At 51.1% G+C, this 22,455-nt stretch overlaps 6 protein-coding genes across 6 annotated transcripts; 2 read left to right on the top strand and 4 right to left on the bottom strand.

Annotated features, from left to right (window-relative positions):
- Positions 1 to 670: 670 nt before the first annotated feature.
- Positions 671 to 2,603, top strand: PFICI_07250 (uncharacterized protein; the record flags this gene model as incomplete). Its single annotated transcript, XM_007835831.1, has 2 exons — positions 671 to 775; positions 885 to 2,603. The coding sequence occupies 2 exons, from the start codon at positions 671 to 673 to the stop codon at positions 2,601 to 2,603; spliced, it is 1,824 nt and encodes a 607-aa protein (XP_007834022.1).
- Positions 2,604 to 2,998: 395 nt separating this feature from the next.
- Positions 2,999 to 4,538, bottom strand: PFICI_07249 (uncharacterized protein; the record flags this gene model as incomplete). The annotated part of the gene is made up of 5 exons (XM_007835830.1): positions 2,999 to 3,502; positions 3,573 to 3,677; positions 3,764 to 3,943; positions 4,134 to 4,402; positions 4,469 to 4,538. The coding sequence occupies 5 exons, from the start codon at positions 4,536 to 4,538 to the stop codon at positions 2,999 to 3,001; spliced, it is 1,128 nt and encodes a 375-aa protein (XP_007834021.1).
- A 1,433-nt stretch (positions 4,539 to 5,971) lies between these two features.
- On the bottom strand, positions 5,972 to 8,917 carry PFICI_07248 (Transcriptional activator protein acu-15; the record flags this gene model as incomplete). The annotated part of the gene is made up of 5 exons (XM_007835829.1): positions 5,972 to 7,237; positions 7,286 to 7,643; positions 7,699 to 8,296; positions 8,354 to 8,786; positions 8,852 to 8,917. The coding sequence occupies 5 exons, from the start codon at positions 8,915 to 8,917 to the stop codon at positions 5,972 to 5,974; spliced, it is 2,721 nt and encodes a 906-aa protein (XP_007834020.1).
- A 3,368-nt stretch (positions 8,918 to 12,285) lies between these two features.
- Positions 12,286 to 14,023, bottom strand: PFICI_07247 (uncharacterized protein; the record flags this gene model as incomplete). The annotated part of the gene is made up of 4 exons (XM_007835828.1): positions 12,286 to 12,399; positions 12,522 to 13,436; positions 13,506 to 13,691; positions 13,751 to 14,023. 4 exons carry the CDS (start codon positions 14,021 to 14,023, stop codon positions 12,286 to 12,288), a joined length of 1,488 nt encoding a protein of 495 aa, XP_007834019.1.
- A 518-nt stretch (positions 14,024 to 14,541) lies between these two features.
- On the bottom strand, positions 14,542 to 15,767 carry PFICI_07246 (uncharacterized protein; the record flags this gene model as incomplete). Its single annotated transcript, XM_007835827.1, has 2 exons — positions 14,542 to 15,461; positions 15,521 to 15,767. 2 exons carry the CDS (start codon positions 15,765 to 15,767, stop codon positions 14,542 to 14,544), a joined length of 1,167 nt encoding a protein of 388 aa, XP_007834018.1.
- A 2,522-nt stretch (positions 15,768 to 18,289) lies between these two features.
- PFICI_07245 (GTP-binding protein) lies at positions 18,290 to 19,785 on the top strand (the record flags this gene model as incomplete). The annotated part of the gene is made up of 3 exons (XM_007835826.1): positions 18,290 to 18,387; positions 18,583 to 19,699; positions 19,756 to 19,785. The coding sequence occupies 3 exons, from the start codon at positions 18,290 to 18,292 to the stop codon at positions 19,783 to 19,785; spliced, it is 1,245 nt and encodes a 414-aa protein (XP_007834017.1).
- Between the last annotated feature and the right edge of the window lie 2,670 nt (positions 19,786 to 22,455).

Raw genomic sequence — 22,455 nt, 5'->3', positions numbered from 1 at the left:
TAATAGGAGAGACCTGGGCGAATAAGTCTTTGCGAGATGTGATAGACGCCGCTGTTTAATCGATTATGCTTCTTAGTGCAAAGTAGTATGAATGAACACAAGACACCACAAGATGCTTTCACTCTCTTCTTATAGCGCTGAACCACCAAATGATATTTCATTGGCAAACCATAACACAGCCGGACTGTTATTGATTGCTCGTTACCTTTTACAGTGGAACAACTTTTCAGGCATCTTTGGCGGCTTCAAGGACATCATCGTCAGCGTCGTGCTTATGCAGGAGAGCTACTATAATATGGTAGTCGCATGCCCTGAATTGATAGCAAGCCACAATGCCCATCAACCATGATTCCACGGTCGTTCAGGCGCCAATCTAGTAATAAGGTGGGACGGGACTGACTGCCCCGCAGACCAAGTCGCGCGACTCGCAAGCATCAATGGCCCCTGCCCCCTGGCAACGTGCTGCGACTACCTGAACCCCTCCGACGTACGTCAGGGTAAACATGGGCTTGGCTTGTGAGTTACCGCCAATCCAAGCTGGAGCGTCTGAATAGGCTCCTACATTTCTCAAACCCCCCTCCCCTATTTATTTAAACCCAGCAAGATCCCAGAGCCAACGCATCTTTCAATCAGCTAGGCACTGCATAAAGGATTGAGCAAATTCAAAAATATGTCCATTTCGATCGAGAAGATCCTCGCGGCGACTCCCGCAACCTCGCGGGGTCAGCCTACACAGCTGTCCACCGACCCAAAGGGTGAGAGGTTAGCATATGCTGTAAGTCGCCGTTGGCTCTTCTAAACACCCAAATTAGCATCTGATATTGCATAAACACGCCGTACATGTACTTGTCTCATGAACTCGTGGCTAACAAGTTTCTGGTCAGTCTGGCAAATCTATCTTCCTCCGCTCCATCGACAACCCCTCGGAATGCAAGCAGTACACTGGCCACACGACGGCCACGACCGTAGCCAAGTTCTCGCCGTCGGGCTTTTGGGTGGCCTCGGGTGATGCTTCCGGCACCGTGCGTGTCTGGGACGCCGTCGAGGCCGTCAACACCAAGGGCGAGTACCATATCATCTCGGGTCGCATCAACGACATCGCTTGGGACGGCGACAGCCAGCGAATCATTGCCGTTGGCGACGGCCGCGAACGATTCGGCCACTGCATCACGGCCGACTCGGGCAACAGCGTCGGCGAGGTCTCGGGACACAGCAAGGTCATTAATGCCGTCGCCATTCGAGGCATGCGACCCCTGCGCGCCGCCACCGTCAGTGACGACATGGCCCTGTGCTTCCTACACGGCGCCCCCTTCAAATTCAACAGCAAGCACAGTGGTATCCACAAGGGATTCGTGTTTGCCACCCAGTTCTCCCCGGATGGCAACCTTTTGGTGACGGTGGGCGCCGACAAGAAGATCCAGCTGTACGACGGCAAGACGGGAGAGCCGACAAGGACCTTTGGCGAGGGTGAGCACACGGGCAGTATCTTTGCTGTGAGCTGGAGCCAGGACAGCAAGAAGATTGTCACGGCCAGCGCAGACCAGACTGTAAAGGTGTGGGATGTCGAGGCCGGACAGGTTACGCAGTCGTGGAAGCTTGGCGAAGGTGCCAGCGTGGCCGACCAACAAGTTGGCGTTGTATGGCCTCACGGCCGAAGTGATGGTCTGATCATAAGTCTCAACCTGGATGGCGATCTGACATACCTGCACGAGGGCAAGCCGGAACCTTCCAAGATCGTGCAAGGACACAACAAGAGCATCACAGCCATGACTGCAGACTCGAGTGGACAGGGCTCCAAGCTTTTGACAGGAAGTTTCGAAGGCCGTGTGTTGAGCTGGGAGGTTTCATCGGGTGTTGGATCCGTGGTCGATGGCCAGACGCATACAAACCAAGTCAGCCAAATCTCTTCGAGCGCCGGCAGAGGATACAGTGTGGGCTGGGACGACACTCTGCGCATCATTGACGAGTCGGCAACCACTTTTGCCGGCGAGTCTCTGAAGCTCTCTGGGCAGCCCAAAGGAGTAGCTTCCGCCGAAGGACGCACATATGTTGCAACGTTATCCGGAGTAGAAGTCTATGTCAAGGATACTCTTGCAAGCAAGCTTGATATCTCTGATGCGCAGCCGACATCCATTGCAGCATACGGCTCGTCCGTCGCCGTTGGTCTGAGCAACAATGCTGTTCGTGTCTACCAGGTAGACTCGTCCAACAAACTCTCGCAGTCCGCCGAGGCAAAGAACAGCACTGCGCAAATCTCGGCCGTGTCATTCTCCAGGGACGGCTCGCATCTCGCGGCCGGCAACACATCAGGCAAGATCTTTGCTTACAAGACCGCGGACCTCTCAATTGCAACGGACAGATGGTCAGCACATACTGCGAGGGTTACTAGCATCTCGTGGAACGAAGCTGGCACACATGCTGTCAGTGGAGCTCTCGACACCAATGTATTTGTCTGGAGTCTTTCGAAGCCAGGAAGCAGAGTAAAGGCTCTGAATGCACACAAGGATGGGGTGAATGCCGTGGCTTGGCTAACGGGCGACAAGGTCGCAAGCACAGGTGGAGATGCTGCGGTCAAGATTTGGACAACCTCGGGTTTACAATAAGCGACGGTTGAGATAGAGCAAAGCAAAGCATGGAAAATACCAAAGATGCACATTCACATACATTGGAAATGGTAGTGTGCCTGTGTCAGCAAAACAAATGAACATTGCTAATGGCACACTATTACTATCTCGACCATAAATGTGTTGTTTTCAGTCATCGAACCCATTTGACCGAACAAGTGGGATGCAATTAATATAACACAAGTCTTTAAAGCGGAAGACGTGAATTCCAGTACATCTTTTCCGGTCAGACCATTGATACATGGTAATGACCTTTCTGGCGGTATATCTATACCCGCGGCAGCGGCAGTCCCTCCAAACTCTATCAAGTACATGACGCTATACATCTCATCGCCCCGATATGTTTACCGATATTCCATTCATCAAGACTTGAACTAACCACTAAGAGACTTCTCTACTCGTTTCTTTGGCATGCCATATCTCAGCCTAAGGAAGATTAGAAATATTACCACCAACAATGTGAGCAACGACATTTCAAAGATCATTCGTGGAGTCCAAAGGGCATATCTCTTGGCCCGCTGCTCTACCTTTTTCCTCTCTACGGGCCCACTGCTCTGCCCATTGGGCTGGTCTTTCCAGCGATCGCAGACCTCGAGGTACAGCTTGGGATCATCCGTGACGACGCCGTCGAGCTCGTGGCGAATATCCCACTCCATCCAGCCGACGGTGTTGACGGTCCAGACAAAGACGGCACGGCCGTGGCGGCGGGCCTTGAGCAGAAAGCGCCGGCCGCAGGGGCCCGCGACCACGGTCTGCAGCAGATTGAAGTTCATGTGGGGGACGGCGTGGAGCAGGGCGCTGGCGTAGCCCAGGTCGGCGCCAATGTACGCCAAGGGAAACCCGGAAAGGTGTTTGAGGGACAGCCTGACGTAGTTGGCCTGTATTTATGTCAGTCGGGCACGAGAAAATAACTTGATGGATTTAAAGGAGGGGGACGAAATAACGTACATCCCAGCAGCCGACCATGATGCGATCAGTCCAAGGTCGTTTCGAGGGCACAGAGGCTATGGCTTTTGCGATGCCGGCCAGGATTTGGTTGGCATCATCATGCGTCTATACGAGAGATGGTCAGTTTTGATAGCCCTTGCATAAAAGGAAGATACTCCAGGCAATACAAGCAATTATCAAATCAGCCATACCTTTACATCAAGTAATAACCACATGTGTTCTGCATCTGGTTTTGCGAGGTACTCGAGCAGATCAATCAGACGTGGCAGCGATTGCTTGGGCTCACGCAATGTGAGCAGAGTACTCAGATAGGACCAGTCGCAGTCGGCGACTTTTTTGTCAATGCCAAAACATCTCTTGAGCGAAGCATCCTGGCGTAGAATGTCAGTCCTAGCTCGGCCTTGAAGAAAAAGAAATCTCGCCCCCCGGCTTCTGCCTTGTTCTCTTCTGTGCTGTCCTGGTATTGCAGATTACATGGTCATGTATGAATCAATCCAACACGGTGCCAATATCGCCTATATAAATCCAAGACCAGTTGTGGGAAAGAAAAAACAAACTCACATGCGACAAGACGACAACTCCGTCTCTGGATAGGTGCAAGTCCGTCTCTATAGCGTGGGCGCCAATCTCCACGGCGCTGCGGAAAGCCGCCAGAGAGTTTTCTGGAAAGGCGGCCTTGTATCCGCGATGCGCTATAGCCTGCGGCAGCCGGATGGACGAAGCCTCCGAGGTCGCCGCTGCTGATCCGTCACCATTGGTGGTGGTGCCGTCTGCCGCCTGCTCGGCAGCAATTTGCGACGAAATTGTCAATGCCGATGCAAACGGCGCCGCTAGTTTTCCCCCCAAGGCCTCATTAGTATCAGATCAAAGAGCCCGCGGAGAGGACGCGGACACACCTGGTGTAGTACTGCCCATACTCTTGTAATTCGAGTTGAGCAGACGCGTCGACTCATTTGGGACCGTCATTGCTGTATCCGTTTCTGCTCTTTTGGCAGATGGCCTTGCCTTGGGCCACCGAGTTGGCTGCTGCTTGAGCTGTGCTGAAACCTTTCGGAAAAGTCTCTCTTGAATTGGTCTTGGCTCGTCAAATTACAGTCTACCCGCCCAGAATGAAGAAGTGATGATCAACTTAAAGCACGAACATAAAGAAAAAAAATAAAGAAAAAATAAGTCAGCAAGGGAACGTCGATTAATATGGAAGAACTTGAAGCTCTGGTGTGTAACAAAGCCCCCAGAAAAGCAGCACGCACACACACACGTGTGGATTCTTTTGGGTGGAAATAAGGTCGCCAAGATCCCGGGCCAAGAAGTCCTAGCTCAAGGTACATTTCCTTAAATGAGCCCCCTGCTTTCCTTCCCCCGTGCATTTACCCTGCCTCTACCATATACATCTGGGGAACTAAAGGTAGATAGAAACCCTCCAAATACGGAACGGCAACATGACCCCTCACTCACAAAACTGCAGGTGCGATAGCGAGAGATAGCGAGAGACGGAAGCGAGCAAAGAGAAAGTGAGAGAGAGTGGAAGAGCTGCGCCGCGCCGCGCTACCCACCTTGTGTCAATGGCAGAGTATTCCGGTTTCTTAAGTCCGCTTACAGCCGCGATGTCTTTTACATTTCCCTGTTACAAAGAACATAACCGCGGAGTCTCGGAACCTGGCGAAAATCCGAGTTCAGAAAGAAAAGAAAAGGAAAAACTTCCTTTAAAGTCCGTGTTATCAAGGAGACACTTGACGTCACACCCCGACATTGCCGAATGTCGCCTAGAAATACGTAAGAAAAGAGGGTCATGGCTCTACTTTGGTATGAGTAAGTCCTAGCTCAAGCAATTACATAACAACTGGCAACTGCACAAGGCATTTTCAAAGGTGATTGTATACAGTCAGTCCCCTGAACACCTTTTAAAAGGGTTATAGATAATACTCAATGTGGTTAATTTTAGAACTCTTATTACGGAAGTGGTGCTAAATCTCTAGTGCCCGCGTAGCCGTCTGGTGCCTACGGGTATGCAAGAGCCAAAATTTAGACATATCAAATTGGTCCGAGTCAGGATAATCCCCAACCCGTAAGCTAATCTACCAAACCTATACACCTGATGAATCCCATGGTTTCGTACAAGGAGCTCTGGTCGTGTGTATTTCACCATTGTATTCTTTTAAAGCCGTACAGGTTATCTAAATATATAGAGTCGATATGAACGCCATCTCGCCCATGGGAACTTGTTCAATCCGGTCCTTTCCCACGCAATTCGGATTAAGACCTAGCCAAAATTCGTAAAACCCCCATGATAGCTCCAAACCTGTATATACTACTTTGCAAATGCCTCCCGATTTACCCTCCATATCTTCATTGAATCATCAGACCAAAGAGAACAGTATCGCATTTCCTAATCGCTTATTTCAAAGACCTAAATCCAAAGGTAGTCCGTCTATGAGTATCAACCCGTCCGTAGAAGGTCGATTGGGATGGAGTAGGCTGCCGCGGTAGTCGTCATTCATGTTGAAATAGACATCGCTGGCAGGCAATTCATCGCCGGAACTGAGACTCTCGTCACTGAAACTGAGTACGCTTTGCGGTGGCGGCGCGCTTGAGTTCACGTCACCTAGGTTGAAGCCGGACAAATTCCACGAGTCCGGCGACCAGTCTGGAAAATTCGTATGGACTGGTGGTGGTGTCTCAAGTGAGAGTGCCGGACCGCCATAAATGGCATCGTACAGGTTAGCCTGTCCACCGTCCAGAGCGCCCAGTAAGGACTCCCATTCGGAATTCGACATTCCATTCGATGAAGTGCCCTTGGGCGGTGCTATCGAAGACGATGGATAGACTGGTGATTGTGCTTGCTGAGTTTTTGCTTGTAATTGTGGTTGTGGAACGGCAGTCCTAGACTGGATTGGAGACGGTGGCACCGTCGTGGCCGGTGTGTTGCTCAGCGACAGGTAGTCGAGGTTTGTCCGTTTCTTATGTGCCGAGGACATTCTCATCATACTTTGCTGAATCTGGGACAAGGAGAACCTGTGCTGCCGGTGCTCATGCGGCCGTGGCGTCGAGGCATCATCAAAGGAAGCGCGTGATTGTGATCGATAGAGCTCGGGGCGGACCATGGTAGACTGTGGTGCGGTCATGCGGCGTAGCTTTTCCTGCTGAGACAGCAAATCGGTTTCGCTTACACTAGCAATCGAATTGCGCCCGAGCGAGTAGAGAGGCTTGTTTCTGGAAAGGTTGACCTGCTGAAGTGAGGCTCGCAAAGATTGTGCCGTAGATGCAACAGACTCTGGGCTGCCACGAGCGGAAGGTGGCGACATCGGCGCGTCTACAGTGATGAGCAACGAGGCCACACGTTGTAAGTTGGCCGATCCCGGGGCCTTGGACTTGATCAGTCCCTTGAGGACGCCATTGACCAATCGCTCCGCATCTTTCACAAGCTTGCTTTCGTGCTTGAGGTCGAGTGTCTGGTATAGGAGTGTCATGGAGCATAACATTAACACATCCGTCTTGTTCAAGCAGAAGGAGAATGACATGCTTCGCTCCTCCAGCAGTTGAACGATCTGAATCATGTGCTTGCTGGACTCGCCAAGCGCGATGAGTGATGGTGCAGCCTTGGGGCCCAGGCTTGAGCCAACGGCTGGACGATGTATCAATGTGCGAATGTAATAGAGCGCCAATGCCTGTCAATGATTAGTCGGATTTCTTGAATAAATATCAACGGGACTTACCAAAACAGGCGAGCGACTGCCTGTGACATCTGTCGAAGGCTTGTCTTGAGCAAAGGTCAACTTCAGATGGGTAGGCAGGTTCTCGCTCCACTCTGAGAGTTCTGAATCCAGCATCGAAATCTGCTGTAGTGACAGGTCGTAGGATGTGGCGGCGGGATAGTTCTTTTCGAGGACCTTGGCAAGGATGCGGGATACCTTGAATAGCGCCAGTGCACTCGACAACCTTGTGTATTCACCAGGCAAAGTCGGCTGGAAGCCCTTCTCAGTCACATACTCATCGTCACAGTCTGAAGGGTACTCGGCATGAATATCTTCCTCTTTCAGCACCTTGGGGAGACCAAGCATTGCAGCCGAGAAACTAGGGAAAGTCAGTGATGATGATGGATTAGCAGGAAAAACCATTATTGACTTACCAGTCCAGCGTATACAAGGTCCAAAACACCTTCTTCCTCGTCTCAATCGTCAAGGCGCCAAACGAGAATCGCTTCTGGCTCTGGTGAAGGCCTAGACGGTGCGATAGAGCTATGGCAACGCCCTTGTAGTGAATCAAGCGTTTATAGTCTGCACGGATAGTGCAATACATCAAAGCAAGGATCAAACATTGGAGAGTATTCATGGTGTTTTCCATGAGGATGGCGTCTAGTGCCTTTTGCCACTGCACTTCGCAGGCGGCGATCTGCTCCGTGTCTGGCAAGTCGCTCGATAGTGCGGCAATGCTGAATACCAGATAGAGTTGAGCGATCTTGTGGTGGCTCTTCAATTTGTCTGCGTCGGCAACAAACTCCTCGTAGACATGCAGGAACGTCGGCTTGTGCAGTACTGGAAATAGTGGTGCCCACTCCTGGAAGTAAATGTTGACACACCTGTCGGAAAAGAGCCGTGGGGGAATCTTTATCGAGGAGGAGGGGGTTTGTGTGACCAAGGGATAGCATCCTTGAATATGTAGGAAGGCCTCCGGGTTGAAGTCGGAGCAAGCCTTTCCATTCTCCTGAATCTTGCGCTTGAAAGCCTCTGTAGAGGAGGGTTAGATGGAGTAAAGCATCAAAAGCAAGACAGCTGCATGCATACCTATGAATGAGCGACCACTGGAGGGTCCCATGAAATATGAGTCCGAGTTCTCGACTCCTAGCAACAACGGCGACGCTTGAACACGGAATGTGTCCTCCTTAGCCGGCGAAGGTTCCCTTGCGGATTCCCGCGCTACCGAAGCCGCCGGGCTCGTGGCAGGCGAATGTGAGATCCGACGAATGTGGTGGTGACTGTGCATCTTGGACAGCATGTCGATTTTCTCATCCTTTTCGTCCAAAAGATCCTTGAGCTCTCTGACTTCACTTTCCAAGGCTCTCACCCTCTCCTCAAGGGACTCTGTGTAGCCGCGCGGAAATGCGCGCCGGCTCAACTTGTCGCTGGTGCGGCACTCGAACCCGACATTGGCACATTGCGAACAAGTCGGGCGGATGCCATCACAGCGAATCTTTTTACTCCGACACCGATCGCAGGCCTGGGAAGTGTGAGCACGTGGTACACAGAATGTGGAAATTGCCGTCATGGGCTTATCAGTCTTACCTGAGCAATCCGACTCTGCGAGCTGGTGCCGACTTTGATCACTTTCATGGGCAGTATGCCAGGCATCTTGACGACGCAGTTGCCTCCTTTTACCGTTGGTCCTTGTGTTTAGAAGCCAGTCTGGGAACAAGATAATATCATTCAAGACTCTCGGGAGTATTTCAAAGGGCCGATGGCGGCCGCGAGAATGACTTGAGTATACCGCGTCGGCGAGAGTTCAGCTAGTCCCCGCAGAAGCCGCGCATGCCCCAAGACCCGCGTATGCTTAAACCTGGCGAGACGAGTCTGTTGCTGTGGCCCCTGGCTATAGAAGTAGCAACTCTTACTGTGTCATCACGCGACCAGCAGCTCTTTTGACGATGGTGTTTCGGAAGCTATCCAGGAAATCCGGGGTAGGTGTTCTGGAGACGGCGAGGTCGGTCTTGACGGGTAGGGAAACGAATGAAATGAAACGTGGAAAGCTGGAAAAGAGACGGGGGACTGGCGAATGTGGAGAAAGAAGACTATGTAAAGGAAAACCCACCCAGCTTGCCAAGGGCGTTGCGCCATGGGGGCAGACCAAAGGGGACCTGCCAGAACTCTCCATAATGCTGGGGCCGCCGTCGTACTTGTCGGCCAATCAAGCCGGCTAGATTTCAGAAATCCGGGGGAGGCCAAGGGTCAATGAGGGGCGCTGAGCTCTAGTAGGTACGGTACATCTCAGGCTTGCTACATTACCTTGGGGGTACATTTCCCATGTATTGATGCCTGCTAAGGGCATTTCACTGATTCTGATTGCAGGGATGTGGAAGACGGACACTGGAAGAGACGGAGAGAGGCTTGGCAGTGGTAAGGCGTGCAAAGTGCCCTCCCTTTGCCTCTGGTCATTGTATTTTTATTCATCAGTGCCCTAGGTTGGTAGTGTAGCGTATGTAATGTACATTAAGATGTAGTGCACTCTGAAGAAAGACATCATCAATGGATGATCGACCTAACGGTAGGGCATGTAGGGTAGGTACCTTGGCGAGGGAAGGGGCTGTAGGGCAATGTATTGTCCTTTGCACTATCGAAAATAGTTAACGTGTCTGTCTTTAGAGTTTGCGAGATCCGAATCCTCCTTTTTGCCGTACATACTTACTCCAAGTTTCTCTAGTTCCCCGTTAGAACATGTTCCGACTTATTGTCTGACGCATAGTGGTGGTATGACCTGGCTGCTTGGTCTGGTATAGTATAGGCGTCATGGTCCAATCTAAACCTCGCTAGGACTGGGGATCAACGTGGGCTCGTCTTAGTCTCAAGCCGGCATTTGTGCACATTGGCACTCATCACTCTCCAGGACGAAGAACGATTTGGTACTGCTTCTATGAGAAACACACCACATCAATACTTGCGAGTTTGTTCCTGTTTCATCCGCTGACTGGCTTGCGACTGGCTTCACATCCCAGCTCCGTCCGCGTGGTTGGTGATTTCGCTCAACTTTCCCCCCAAGTCCCCTGCCACGAGACAAGACCAAGTTTACCCCAGATTTCGGGATCCTCGCCCTCGGATTTTTCTTGCCACTTGGAGACTCGAGGCGAACTGTATCGGCTCTTTTACGACCAAAGATCGACAAATGAGAGTGCTTCCCTGGTTGGTGGCAGCACTTAATTCCGCAATACCAGCGCTCTTCGCTGAGATGATGCGACGTACTCATCGCTGTGGCTGTTATACGAAGTATACTTGCCTCTGACCCAGCCATTTTGCTCCGGTGGGCTGAACATTTGGAAGAATTGCTTTGCTCAAATGACCAGTTCTCACCGTTTTCCTGCAAGCCAGCCAGGTTGGCAATTTGGCCGGCCAACTGTAGACCAGGACGCCATCAACTTCTAGTAAAGATGAATCCGTCAGGTTGGCAGCCCGTCATCTCGAGGAAATTATACGTTCTGACACGCTGTAAGCGACCTAAAGTTCTTGCCATGAGTAGCGCCGCTTCACCGATCCATGCCACTTAACGCTAGATTGATTGCAGGTGCATGAATCTCAATCGAGATGCGGTATAGTTTCACAGCATGCAGCTGGAGCGTTGGGCAAGCTTAGCTCTCCTCTCCCCTGAGGGCCGCCCCTCGGCCACGTTCCGCTAAATGCCCACTTGGGCCGTATTAAGATCATCTCCGTCGCTTCACTCTTAACCAACAATAGGCATGGCGGTAGCCTCGGACACCGTTCAAGCCGTTTACCTGCCAGACGTGTAGGCTCGAGTCAGCAGCCCATCACCGTTCAGATGGATGTTCCTGGTCTCCAACAGCAGACAAAAAACATTGGGAGGCGAGAGCGTCGTTGCCAAATACTCTAAATTGGGTGTGTACAGAGTAGAAGAAATGATCCACGTGGGAATTTCGTCCCAACATGGAACGAACGCTTTGGCCAAAACTTGTTGGTACAAAACCCTCCATGAAGTCATGGGTGTGACATTGTCCTTGAGTATGCCTTGAAAGCAGCCACTTCGTTCTTCAACCTGCGGTTCAAAGAAGGAGAAAAATCCAGAGTAGGCAGATGCTGTTCATTAGGGCGCCTCACACTGCTAGTTGCATCAATCGCGTTGAGGCGAAGGAAAATTCAAGCTCTACACTGGTGATGTTGGGGCAAGACTCGCTTGCTCGACTCGACAGCTTTTACAATGTCACCCATCTGCATCTCCTTCGACACATTTGACGGGTCTTGAGGGAAAAGCTTGTTTGTTTCTGGCAAGTGTTTCCATCCAGCGCCCGAGGGGAAAAAAAAAAAAAAGGCCGTTTGACCCCTCCATGTGGAAAGAAACAAGCCGCCCGGGGTGCGCACCGGCTAATTCGGAGCCCCATACCGGGGTAAATTGGCGAGCTCCAGGGCTGGACTCGTGGCTCAAAGGCAGCCCGCAATTCATTCTGTACATAGGTAGTATCCATATATTGCTGTACATTGTAGGCAGGAACAGCCCAATCAGTGCCGTATCCTTGGCTGTACCACTACCGACTTTTTGGATAACATGCATACACTCTCAGGCACGACGGTCCGGACATAAACACGAGTGAGACGGGTCGACGCCTTGGTCGCAAGTCTGTTGGGTTAAAGACCGTTGAACAGAAAGACAAAGGAATTATTAGAGTCGAGTAGAATCGCCTCCTAGACCGACATACACCAGAGGCCACGCAATACTTATGCGCGTGACCATATCGAGCAAGGTCTATTGTGAGATGACAAGGTCTCGTTGAGTCTTTCGCACTAGCAAATGCCATCTCATTCGCATGGTAGTAGTGTAAATTCGAAAATCTGGGGATGGACGTTCCGGAAAGTTATCGCATTGTGCATGATTCAGTATCAAGCTTTCCAGTATCTGCACTCCTTTCTTGTCCCTTGGTCCCTTGGGAATCTGGAGGTCCTCCTGTCTAACCTACTTGGGCGTAGGGAATGGTGGAGGTGAGGGATTCTACCAACTGATCCTAGCTGAAATCGTCCTCGTTATTGGTAGGCTGGCCAGGCACCTCCTCATTTGGGGATGCTTCCATCGATCCGAGATAGGCCTTGACCCTATCATTTTCCACAAGTCCGTCTCTCTGCAGGATGCGTTAGCAAGTCAGGTCTAATGCAGGCGTCATGTTGTCCTTCGGGGATCTACGTCTGTTGGGATGACAGTCGCACTTCAGGTGTAAGCCACAAACGAGACAAAGAATCTTACCTGCTCCTCCAGCACGGCCAATGTCCTCGACAGGAGATCAAGCTCGGCTCCGCGTAGCTGCAGGATGCTTGCAGTGGGGGAAAAAGACCCTGGATCGCTCTGTTCCATCGCATAATCTATAGGAGCTGTCAAGTTTTCCATTTGTGCACCTAGTAGGGATAGAATGACCATTGTGGCCCGTAGACGAAAGATGGGCTCCAACTCATGTCCCTGTATAAGGCTTTCAAAGTCGGCAACCTTGGCTGTCACGTCTTCGTCCTGCCAGAAGAGCTTGAGCTGACGATCCCCGTCGACTGTCTGAAGAACCCGAAACTCTATCCCATCGTCTTCATTCAAGCACATGAGATAAACAAATGGCGCGCTCCAAGTTGGGACGCCGTCATCCGAATCCTCGATCTTCAGTCGTGGTGCTCCTTCATGGTTATGATATAGGAGCAACTTGGCCTTGGCAAGGGGATCATCGTCCATGGCTTCGAGCTGAAGCATGAGGCTCTTTGCTGAGGTCCCCGGCTCGATGAACCCATAGCTGAATAGCATCTCTGCTGCAGACTTGCCCTGGCCATAATCAATTGTAATCTCGTCACCACCACCAGTAAGCGAGTACTCGGGCAAGGACGCCCGGATGGAATGGCCCCTCCTGATGTGAAGCCTGACTTCACCATCTTCAGTCTCGTCGAAATAAGCATTGGCATCCGCTGAGTGATTGACCATGTCTAAAATCGGGACCATGGATTCTCCCGATCTGGGAAGCTCCAGTGTACGTGATCGATACAGGGCATCGAGGTAAATCCAGTCACCCGCTGTGATGATTTCCTTGTCATGCACAAACTCCCGCCAAAATGGGATCTTCTCAGTCTCGGTACGGACAAGATCAAATTCTCTTCCCAAAGCCTGCAGCTTTGCAGGTACCGCATCCTAGTCGTCAAGTGTCAAACGCTGATTTGCAGAGCTTTCGCTTGTTCGCATGCATCAATGATAGCTCACCTCAAGAGATGTTCCTCGAAGGTAGATCAATTGTTCATCCGACCACATGGTCGGCACAGGAATGCGAGACGGCAAGACATCAAAGTACCATGTCCAAGAAGAGGCGCCGCCCTTATGTCCCTGGAAGTCCGGAGAGGAATAGATGTACTGCAACAGCAGAAACAATAGAGTATCCATACGATGTGACTGTGGACGTGGTGAGCAGAGATGCTAGAAAATCTTATCAAAAGTGCTACAATGGTTACCTGATGACCAGCTGCATCGTAGATGTCACGAAAGTTCTTGTCAACTTTTGCGTATTGCTGAATAGCCTCGGCCGAGAGGACCATATCCTTTGGTACCGTAAGGAGCAATGGCGGTTCTTCATTGCCCTCATCAGTGCCAAGGTCTCTAGTTGGTCTAAAGTGATTGCCTCTCTCGCTGTCTGTGGCCAAGACTATATCAAGCAATTGGGCGTCATTGTAAGCACACCACTGCGGGAATGCTTTGATTGCCGCCAAGTGATCGCCGCGACGCATGATGGCAAAGCTCCGGTGATTTGTGTCTTGTCCTATGGCTGTTGAAATGCCTCACTGGTTCGTATTGAGCGTTGGACTTGTATAGTAGGGGTGTACAGACCCAAGAAAATCTCCTTGGCGTAGGTCGATGTTATATCCTGTACTCGTAGCGGATTGCCGGTTTTTCTTCGCAACAGTGTTAAACTTCGCAAATGTTATGCTAACAGTGATGCGGGCGCCAGTCTTGGTGGTGGGGCGAGTCTAGATTTTCGATCCTCGTCACCAGTCACATGAAACAAGGCTGTATTTTTATTCCAGAAAGCCAATCGTCTATGATCCAAATGCATTTCACATCACAACTTTCAGAAATCTTTTGAGTATTTGTTCGATACATTTATTTACACACAATTGTGGAAAACTTCTATGTACATCTATATGCAAAAATAGGAAGAAAAAAATGCAATCCGCTCGGCTTTTTTTTAACGATGAAAAAGCAAGTTTAAGAGACAGTGAATTATTCTAGACTCTAGAATAACTTCTTAAGCAGAGGTGGGAGCAGCACCGGTGGGCATGGCGCCGGTACCAGTGGGAGCAGTACCGTTGCCACCGGCATCACCACCGCTGCCACCACCGACGGTGTAGCCAGTGGAGTGGCCACCGTCCTCGGCCAGGTAGGCAGCAATGCCGTAGTAGTCATCGTCGGTGTAGTCGGCGGAGCCGTTGATACCGATCTGGATCCAGGCGAACAGACCGTCCTCGATAGAGTCACCGAGGTAGACGTACTCGGGGATCGGGTCAAAGTTCTCGTCAGCCTGGAGGATGGACCACATATCCTCATCGTTGGTGGTCAGGGCCTGAGTGTTATCGGTGTAGGGGTAGGTGGACTCGACCTGCTCGCGGAGGTCATCGGGCCAGAAGAGCTGACCAATGTGGGCGACAGCAGCGTCGAAAACACCAATGGTACCGTTGGACTCGAAGGAAGCACCGGTGTGGGACAGCAAGTGGGTGTGGATAGCACGGCCGTCGTAGTGACCAGGGAAGATGGTCTCGAACTGAACAACACCGTCGTGGTCGGACAGCTGAACACCACGGAGGAAAGTGGTGTTCAGACCACCCTGGCCGCTCTCAACACCGGAGTAGGTACCGGTAGCATTGCAGTTCCAGATGTCGACAGCGACCTTGGGAAGAGGCTGGCAAGTGTTGATGTCGATGTACTGGACCTCAAGGTACAGGTCAACACCCTCGGTGAAGTCGGCCTCTCTGACATTGGAGCGGATCAGCTCGCCGGCAACGTAGTAAGGTCCGTCGGTGACGTAAGGAGCCAGGATACAGCTGGTGTCGGCAGAGAAAACCTCCTCAAGGGGAGTGAAGATGCCGTTGTCGGAAGTACCGGTCATGTTGTGGTTGATGGCCTCGTAGGCCTCGAGGTCCTCGAGGGTACGCTTGTCCTTGCGAGCAGCTGGGATGATGTTAGTCTCGACATTCGGCTCGCAGAGAGTTATATCAAAGCAGACTTACCGGACTTGATGCCGCGCTCCTTGCGGAGGCTCTGAACCTTCTCGACACGGCGCTGAATGGAACGGGTCTTGAGGGCCTTGGCGTAGTCGGCGTCGCCACACTTGGCGAGGGAACGAGCACCGTTGCGGGCGTGGTGGTCACGGGCGACGATCTCACGCTTCATCTTCTGCTCATCGCGCTTCTCACCGGGGTGAGCAGCAGCAAAGCCGGCCAGAGCGGCAACGGCGATCTTGGAGAAAGCAACCATCTTGAAAAAGAGTGTAATGGGTGTCTTGGCTATAAAAAGCGATCGAAATAGGAAACGACTGTATTGGTTGGTTGGTTGTTCAGGCCAAGAGTGATGATCAATACTCCAACTTGGCGAGAATATAGGATTATATATATTCACAATCTCATAGAGAGAGCGCCTTCTCCTTCACTCGAAAAGGGTCCACCGTTCACCCGCCATACTGAGTAATCCAGAGGCGTAGTCCACATCATCGTTAATTAAGGAGAAGGCTATTCGTCATGTTATCGCCTGTCGTAGACTGTACGCGAATTCTGACCAGCAAACAGGGGAAGCCGGCACGCAGCCAAGAAACAACAGGCCCGCAGCCGAGATGTTTCTTGCCATTGCGAGCGGCCATCTGTGGATATGGAAACGAGCAGTGACCACGGGAGCCTCGAGTGCACTGGGGTAGAATTACGCGTCTCAATCATGGGCCCTGTATTCCGCGGGCAGGGCTTGGGAGAGTGCCGCCGCCTGGTCCCACATCGTGGGTCGGCCTCCAGGATTTTAGTTGGCTCAGATGCCGGCAGCGAGCTTGCTCATGACTAGGAGGCCGAAGGGGGGAGCCGCGTCGCCTTATGCACCAATGGTGGCTTAGGAATTTCCAACGTTGTCAATACATAGTAGAATAAAGAGTCCATCGTACTTTGAATGGCGGCGTTTCAAGACGGGATGTGGGAGAACAGACGACAGAAACTGGACCCACTTGTTATGCTAGATCCCTAAATGAGTTAATCCTCCCGATCCGGGAGACATATCAAGCATAAATTTTTCCATCTTTCTTTTTTTGGGCTGTGCCACCGACGTAATGTCCTCGAAGGCTGGGGCAAGTTTCACGCCCAAATTGAAGTAAAAGCCCAAATTTAGGTAACCAAAGAAAATAGCTTAATGCATTGATGGTAAACACCAGTCAGAAATGTTTATTTTTTCTTGTTATGGAATTGAGGCTGACTTTACTGAAGAACACCCAAGCAATCAGCTTTTAGACTACGTACTATATGGATGCCAGGGCCAGAGATATACCTGGGCCGAGATGTACCTGGGCTCGCGTCAATGCAAATTCATTTCCAATTCAAACCACGAGATTGAAGGAATATGGACGCTAGGTTTCTTTCAGTCTCCATCTTGAATGTCACCTGTATTTCAAGTCGATATAGATTCGTACGTACTTTGTACACTACATTGATACCGTAATAACGATAGGAGCCCATAAACAATGGACGAAGCAAACGAGTACTATTGAGCTGGGGCTCCAGTTAAATCCCATTTGCGTTCGACTGAATTCAGACGATCGGCCCCTGGGCTTCCTATCTGAGACCTCGACGTACGACAACTCGTGCGACCCCGGTCCTTGCCAAGGCACGTGTAGAGAACCCCAAAGGCTTCTTCTTCTTTCTTCTTCTTGAGGCCGTGCTCATAATACACTGCATATGCTGTCTCCCTGGCCAACAGCAGCATGTGCCTTACGTGGTCCTGGCCTGGCCCGATTCGGTCTTTGCAAGGGGCAAAGAAGGCAACCAAGCAAAGAGAGCGAGGCTGAGCCTCAGGGCCTTGCGATACGGTTGATGGCCCGAAATGTATCATGCCGAGGCGGGAGAGGCGGGATCGGGGAGGAGCACAACAAGATTTTCAGTCTGAAGTGCTTGTCTGGAGACTAATCTCTGATTGCCCACTATGCCCAATGCTCGCCGGCAGTTGGCCGTTTAGCGTAATAGCACCACAGCAGTAGGCCCGACCAAGAGAAGACTTGGTGAGTTGACTCGGTGACAAAGACTCGCAGAGACCATCTGCCTCGAATGGGGATATACAAGGCAGATGGTTGTTTTTCTTCTCACATCTAGTGATGTTGCTTCAAGTTTGGGTAGCCGATATAATCACTAATAGGGATGCCCTGCAATTTTGAGAGTCGGCCTTTGTTAACTCCGTATACATAGTACATAGTGGTCCATGAAGCGGACTAATTTCCCTGATAACTGTCACAAGAGCGGATACTGGATTACGTCGAACCTGAATGACTTGGTATTCAATGGAGCGGCTCGAGATGCCTTGAGAGAGAAAAAGAACCTTCAGGGTTATGATGAGTTGTGTGAGGTTCTTTACGACCAGCCATTCCCGTTGGCGCGCAAAAAGCATTGCGCGTCCCTTATTTTTGGGCGGGCCTAGCCGATATGCAGATCTGCCCCCACCAAGCCAAAATCTTTTTTTTTTCGTGCCCCGCGGAACCTTACGATGATGTGTGTGGTGACAATTGTGCACAAGCGCAACGCTGGGACATTACACACTCTTTTCGCAGTTTGACTGTGCACTTCGACCAGCTCTAGAATCGCGCTTGAGCACCCCAAAACGGTACACAGGCACACCGATACCTGACTTTTCGATACCATATCTGGCACAGCGTCCATTGCAATCTCCAATCCCCGGACTCTCGTTGGCCCGGATCTCCCACCCTTGCCGCGTAACTTGCGCAAACCCGGACGCACTCCGACTCTGTGCTTTGCAGTATGCCTCGGGATCCTCTTATCGGTCTCGTGGGCAAGCCATCGGCGGGCAAGAGCACAACGCTCAACAGCTTGACCGATGCCACTTCCAAAGTCGGTGGGTTCTGACCCTCATTTACTATCAACCAACGTCGCGAAAAACCAAAGAACACTCCCCCGCTGATTGAGAGCTTCCTCCGAATATAGGAAACTACCCGTACGCATGCATGCCTGCTTCCCTCTCCCTCCCAGACATGAACACCAAGCTTGGTATATCAAGCATTCCATGTTTGTCTTGGCTAACACGCCGAGTATAGCTTTACCACCATCGACCCCCAAAGGGCAATAGGCTACCTCCAGATTGACTGCGCTTGCAAGCGCTATAATCTCCAGGACAAATGCAAGCCCAACTATGGCGGGTGTGTCGACGGCCGGCGCTCCGTGCCCATTGAACTCCTCGATGTCGCTGGTCTCGTACCCGGTGCCCATGAAGGCAAGGGTCTTGGCAACAAGTTCTTGGACGATCTCAGACATGCCGATGCCCTGATCCACGTCGTCGACGCGAGTGGTAAGACGAACGCCGAGGGCGAGAACACTCGGGGTTATGACCCCTCGCAGGATATAGCTTGGCTGCGCGGTGAAATCGTGGCCTGGATCAAGGGCAATCTGTACCAGCGATGGGGTTCCATCAAGAGGCGGCACGTCGCGATCAAGGCGTCGCCAGTTGAGACACTGCAAGGCCAATTCTCGGGTTACGGCAGCACCTCTTCGCTCGTAGCACGGACTCTGGATAAGCTGGCCCTGAAAGAGCCCCTCGAAGACTGGGACGAGGCGACCGTGGACAAGGTCGTCAGTGCCTTTACCGACGAGAAATTCCCAACCGTCATCGCCCTCAACAAGATCGATGATGCCGACGCCTACACAAATCTCATGAAGATCAGCAAAATGTACAAGGACAGCCCCATTATACCCTGTTCCGCTAGGGCCGAGCTTTTCTTGAGAAAAATGGCCAAGCAGGGCTACGTTCAGTATGTAGAAGGTGGCGACTCTGTGTGGACGAGGCAAGATCTCATTGATGATGGTGACCCCGAAGGTGGTGGTCTGAAGGAGCTGGATGAAAAGAACCGGGACATAATTGATGAGTACAAAGACTTGATCTTGTACCGATACAATTCGACCGGTGTCGTCCAAATTCTTTCCAAAGCAGCAGAGATTCTGGGACTGGTGCCGGTATTCCCCGTCCGAAGTACCTCTACTTTTGGATCGGGGTCAGATACTCGATCGGTTTTCAGGGATTGTGTCCTTGTCAAGAAGAACTTGACTGTCGGGGAAGTTGCCAGGAAGATTATGGGCGATGTGACGATTGCGTACATAGAGGGATCCAACGGAACACGAGTCTCGGAAGAAGACTCCGTGGCTGTTGGAAAGAACGATGTAGGTTCAACACAATCTAGCCATAAGATGACACACACTACTGACAATACTGGCAGATTCTCTCGTTCAAGGTTGGAAGAGCATAGAGCGCATCTGGACAATACCCTTATTCCAAATGCTATCGTTAGTAAAAATAAGAAGCACACATCTCCAACACTTCAATTGTCTTGCCGTGAATAACGTCAGTTTTAGCTGCGGATAATACAGGGCTGATGCGCCACAGTGTGGCTGGATGTGTGGCACCCTTCGGGTGACACAACGGGAAGGGTTGATTAAGTCTATTTGTTCACACATTATTTTCGTAGATGTAGAGCATCTTTAATTTTACTCTTTATTTCAAATACTGATCGTATCAAGGGCTCAGCACTTTTTCTTAGCATTGTCCCGTCAGATCTCCTTTGCGTGGGTTAAAATTGCAGTGATTCGTGACAACATCCAGGGTATCACCTATTGCTCTAAAAACAGTACCACCACATAACATATCCCAGGTCCGGGCAACAGCACCATGATGGTTATGGATGCCTGGAGGCTGCAGAATGGGTACATTGGGGCATTGCAGTCAGATTAATTGATCGCCTAAGAAGGATTAGGACAGGCGGTGTTGGTCTTGGTATACTGAGATGAATGACGAAAGGACCATATCCCGAAATGGATGGATTTCGAGAAAAGAAAGAGTCGAAAGGGATTGTTCTTTCAAAATCATATTGCAAAAGGTCTCATCAGAACAGAACTATGGCCTTCTTAATCAATCCGCATCCCAACAGTACTACAACCCAAATTTACCTAAAATCTTAAAAAAGGAACCACAACCATTTCGACATTGTCTCACATTATTGTACTTTACCTTCACTCCACCTCTCTGGATATACATGAGGATATGTCAAGCAATTTCTCTATTTCGTTGGGCCGATGTTTTGGACGCTGACAATCCCCGAAGACTAACTCTCCATTTGGCTACGATGACGACTTCGCCAAGGACTTCCGATCTACCACATCGAGCTATCGGAAGTCCGGGTATGCCTTCACTTCTCCAACCGATCTGCTTTTGTTCACTTGGGTGAGGCCTTTCCATGGTAACTCCCACCACGCCCCTGGCGAAGTCAACGCGCACATTCCCGGTTTCTAAACCAAGCAACATATTTCTCTTTTCTGCTCTTCATACAATGCTTTTGCTCATGATAACTCCCTTTACTGGAAAGGTACCACCCTTCTTCCTACCACAAACGACCTGTACGACACCGATCCCGAAACGGACCATTACGAAGATCAAAAGGAAAACAGAATAGTGGAGATTCCTAGCTGCTATTTTCCAACATTCATCCATCGTCAACTACCCAAGCACGGCCTGATCGACCGCCATTTCCACCATGCGAGTGGAAGGGTCATGTCCAGGTACCCGTTCACCAGACCTCAAGAGAAATCCATCTATCCTCTCGAGAAGTCATAAGTACAAGCCCGGACGTGTGCCACATGACAGTCCTTACAGAGACAGCACATGTTGCATATACAAAGGTATACGCAATGAACCTCTCGAGTGCAGCTGTTGACGTGCCTCAGATGATTGTCCTTGCGGGTGTCCGTTTTCCCACACCCGCACCAGTAAAATAGACTTTGTGGGTGTGTATGAACAGCTTTGCAATGGCGACGTAAACTGTCTTTTGTGGTCAATTTTCGTCCACATGTGACGCATGGGAAAGGTGGTTGCTGATATGTCTCCTGTGTCACATGCTGGTCTTGGTAGACCACGGACGACAGTATAGGCGAGGCTGATGGCTGAAAAGCCTCAGGCGGTACCGATCTATGGCCTCTTCCGTTGAAGGCTGTCTTCAGGATAATCTGGCTGGAGTATGTTCCCAGTGCGACAGTGTCAGGCCTCGCGCCGGAGCGATGAAGACTTGGAAGGGAAACAGTGCCCTTGCCGGCTACTGACTTGCCATCATGGGCATCCAAGCCGCCGTGCTGCAGTGTGAACGTGGTCTCGCAGAAGCGTTGCTCACTACACAACAAAAAGATGGGAATGGGGATGTAGGAGAAGGCAGTCCGTGGTTGAACTCGTCGAATTGGAAAGGATACAGAGGGCACGTAACCCGCCGAAGATGAATATCGCAATGCTGTGTCTCCACCCGAGGAACCAGCGGCAATCCCAAGGATCTTCGGTGTGTTGGAGTGAACAGCAAAGAGTTGATGTAGACTCCAGATGATGAAAGGGTCGATAAGTTTGGGAATGATGAGTCTCGACATGTGCACGGGTTTTTCAAGAGAGAGGAACGAGATGATGAAAGTCCAGGATTGTGGAAAGAGACCAGAGGATAAATTGTCTGTTGACTGAAGATGACGAGGATGCTGGGCTATCAATTGGCAAATACTCGAGGTATGGACGGATGGGTGTGGCTATTTGTATCCGAATAGACGAGTGTCGCGGATGCTCAACGGCTAGACAACTCTACTAACACCATGCAGGGTCCGGCCGGATTCATGGCCTGATTGAGTCTCTGGAAAATGTCTGCACGAGCCTCTCCATGATGGTTCATTCATTGTAGCTCTTGGTTGGAATGACACACCACGCAAGGACACTCCCCGCAGGTCGGACGACTACAATCTCAGAGAGTTTTCTACCTCAATACACCTCACTTGCCGCCTCTAGCTGCTCAGTACCCTACCTCGGCGGACTAGGTGAGCTCAAGTCAGGTCTTGAAGGACCATCGGGGTAAGCCGTGGGCGGGGGGGGGGGGGGGGGGGGGGGGTTTCGTCGTTTG

This window comes from Pestalotiopsis fici (genome assembly GCF_000516985.1).
Source record: "Pestalotiopsis fici W106-1 unplaced genomic scaffold PFICI_Scf_4, whole genome shotgun sequence".
Classification (NCBI taxonomy): domain Eukaryota; kingdom Fungi; phylum Ascomycota; class Sordariomycetes; order Amphisphaeriales; family Sporocadaceae; genus Pestalotiopsis; species Pestalotiopsis fici.
The sequence above is the reverse complement of the archived record's forward strand: the minus strand, read 5'-3'. Positions and strand labels throughout refer to the sequence as shown.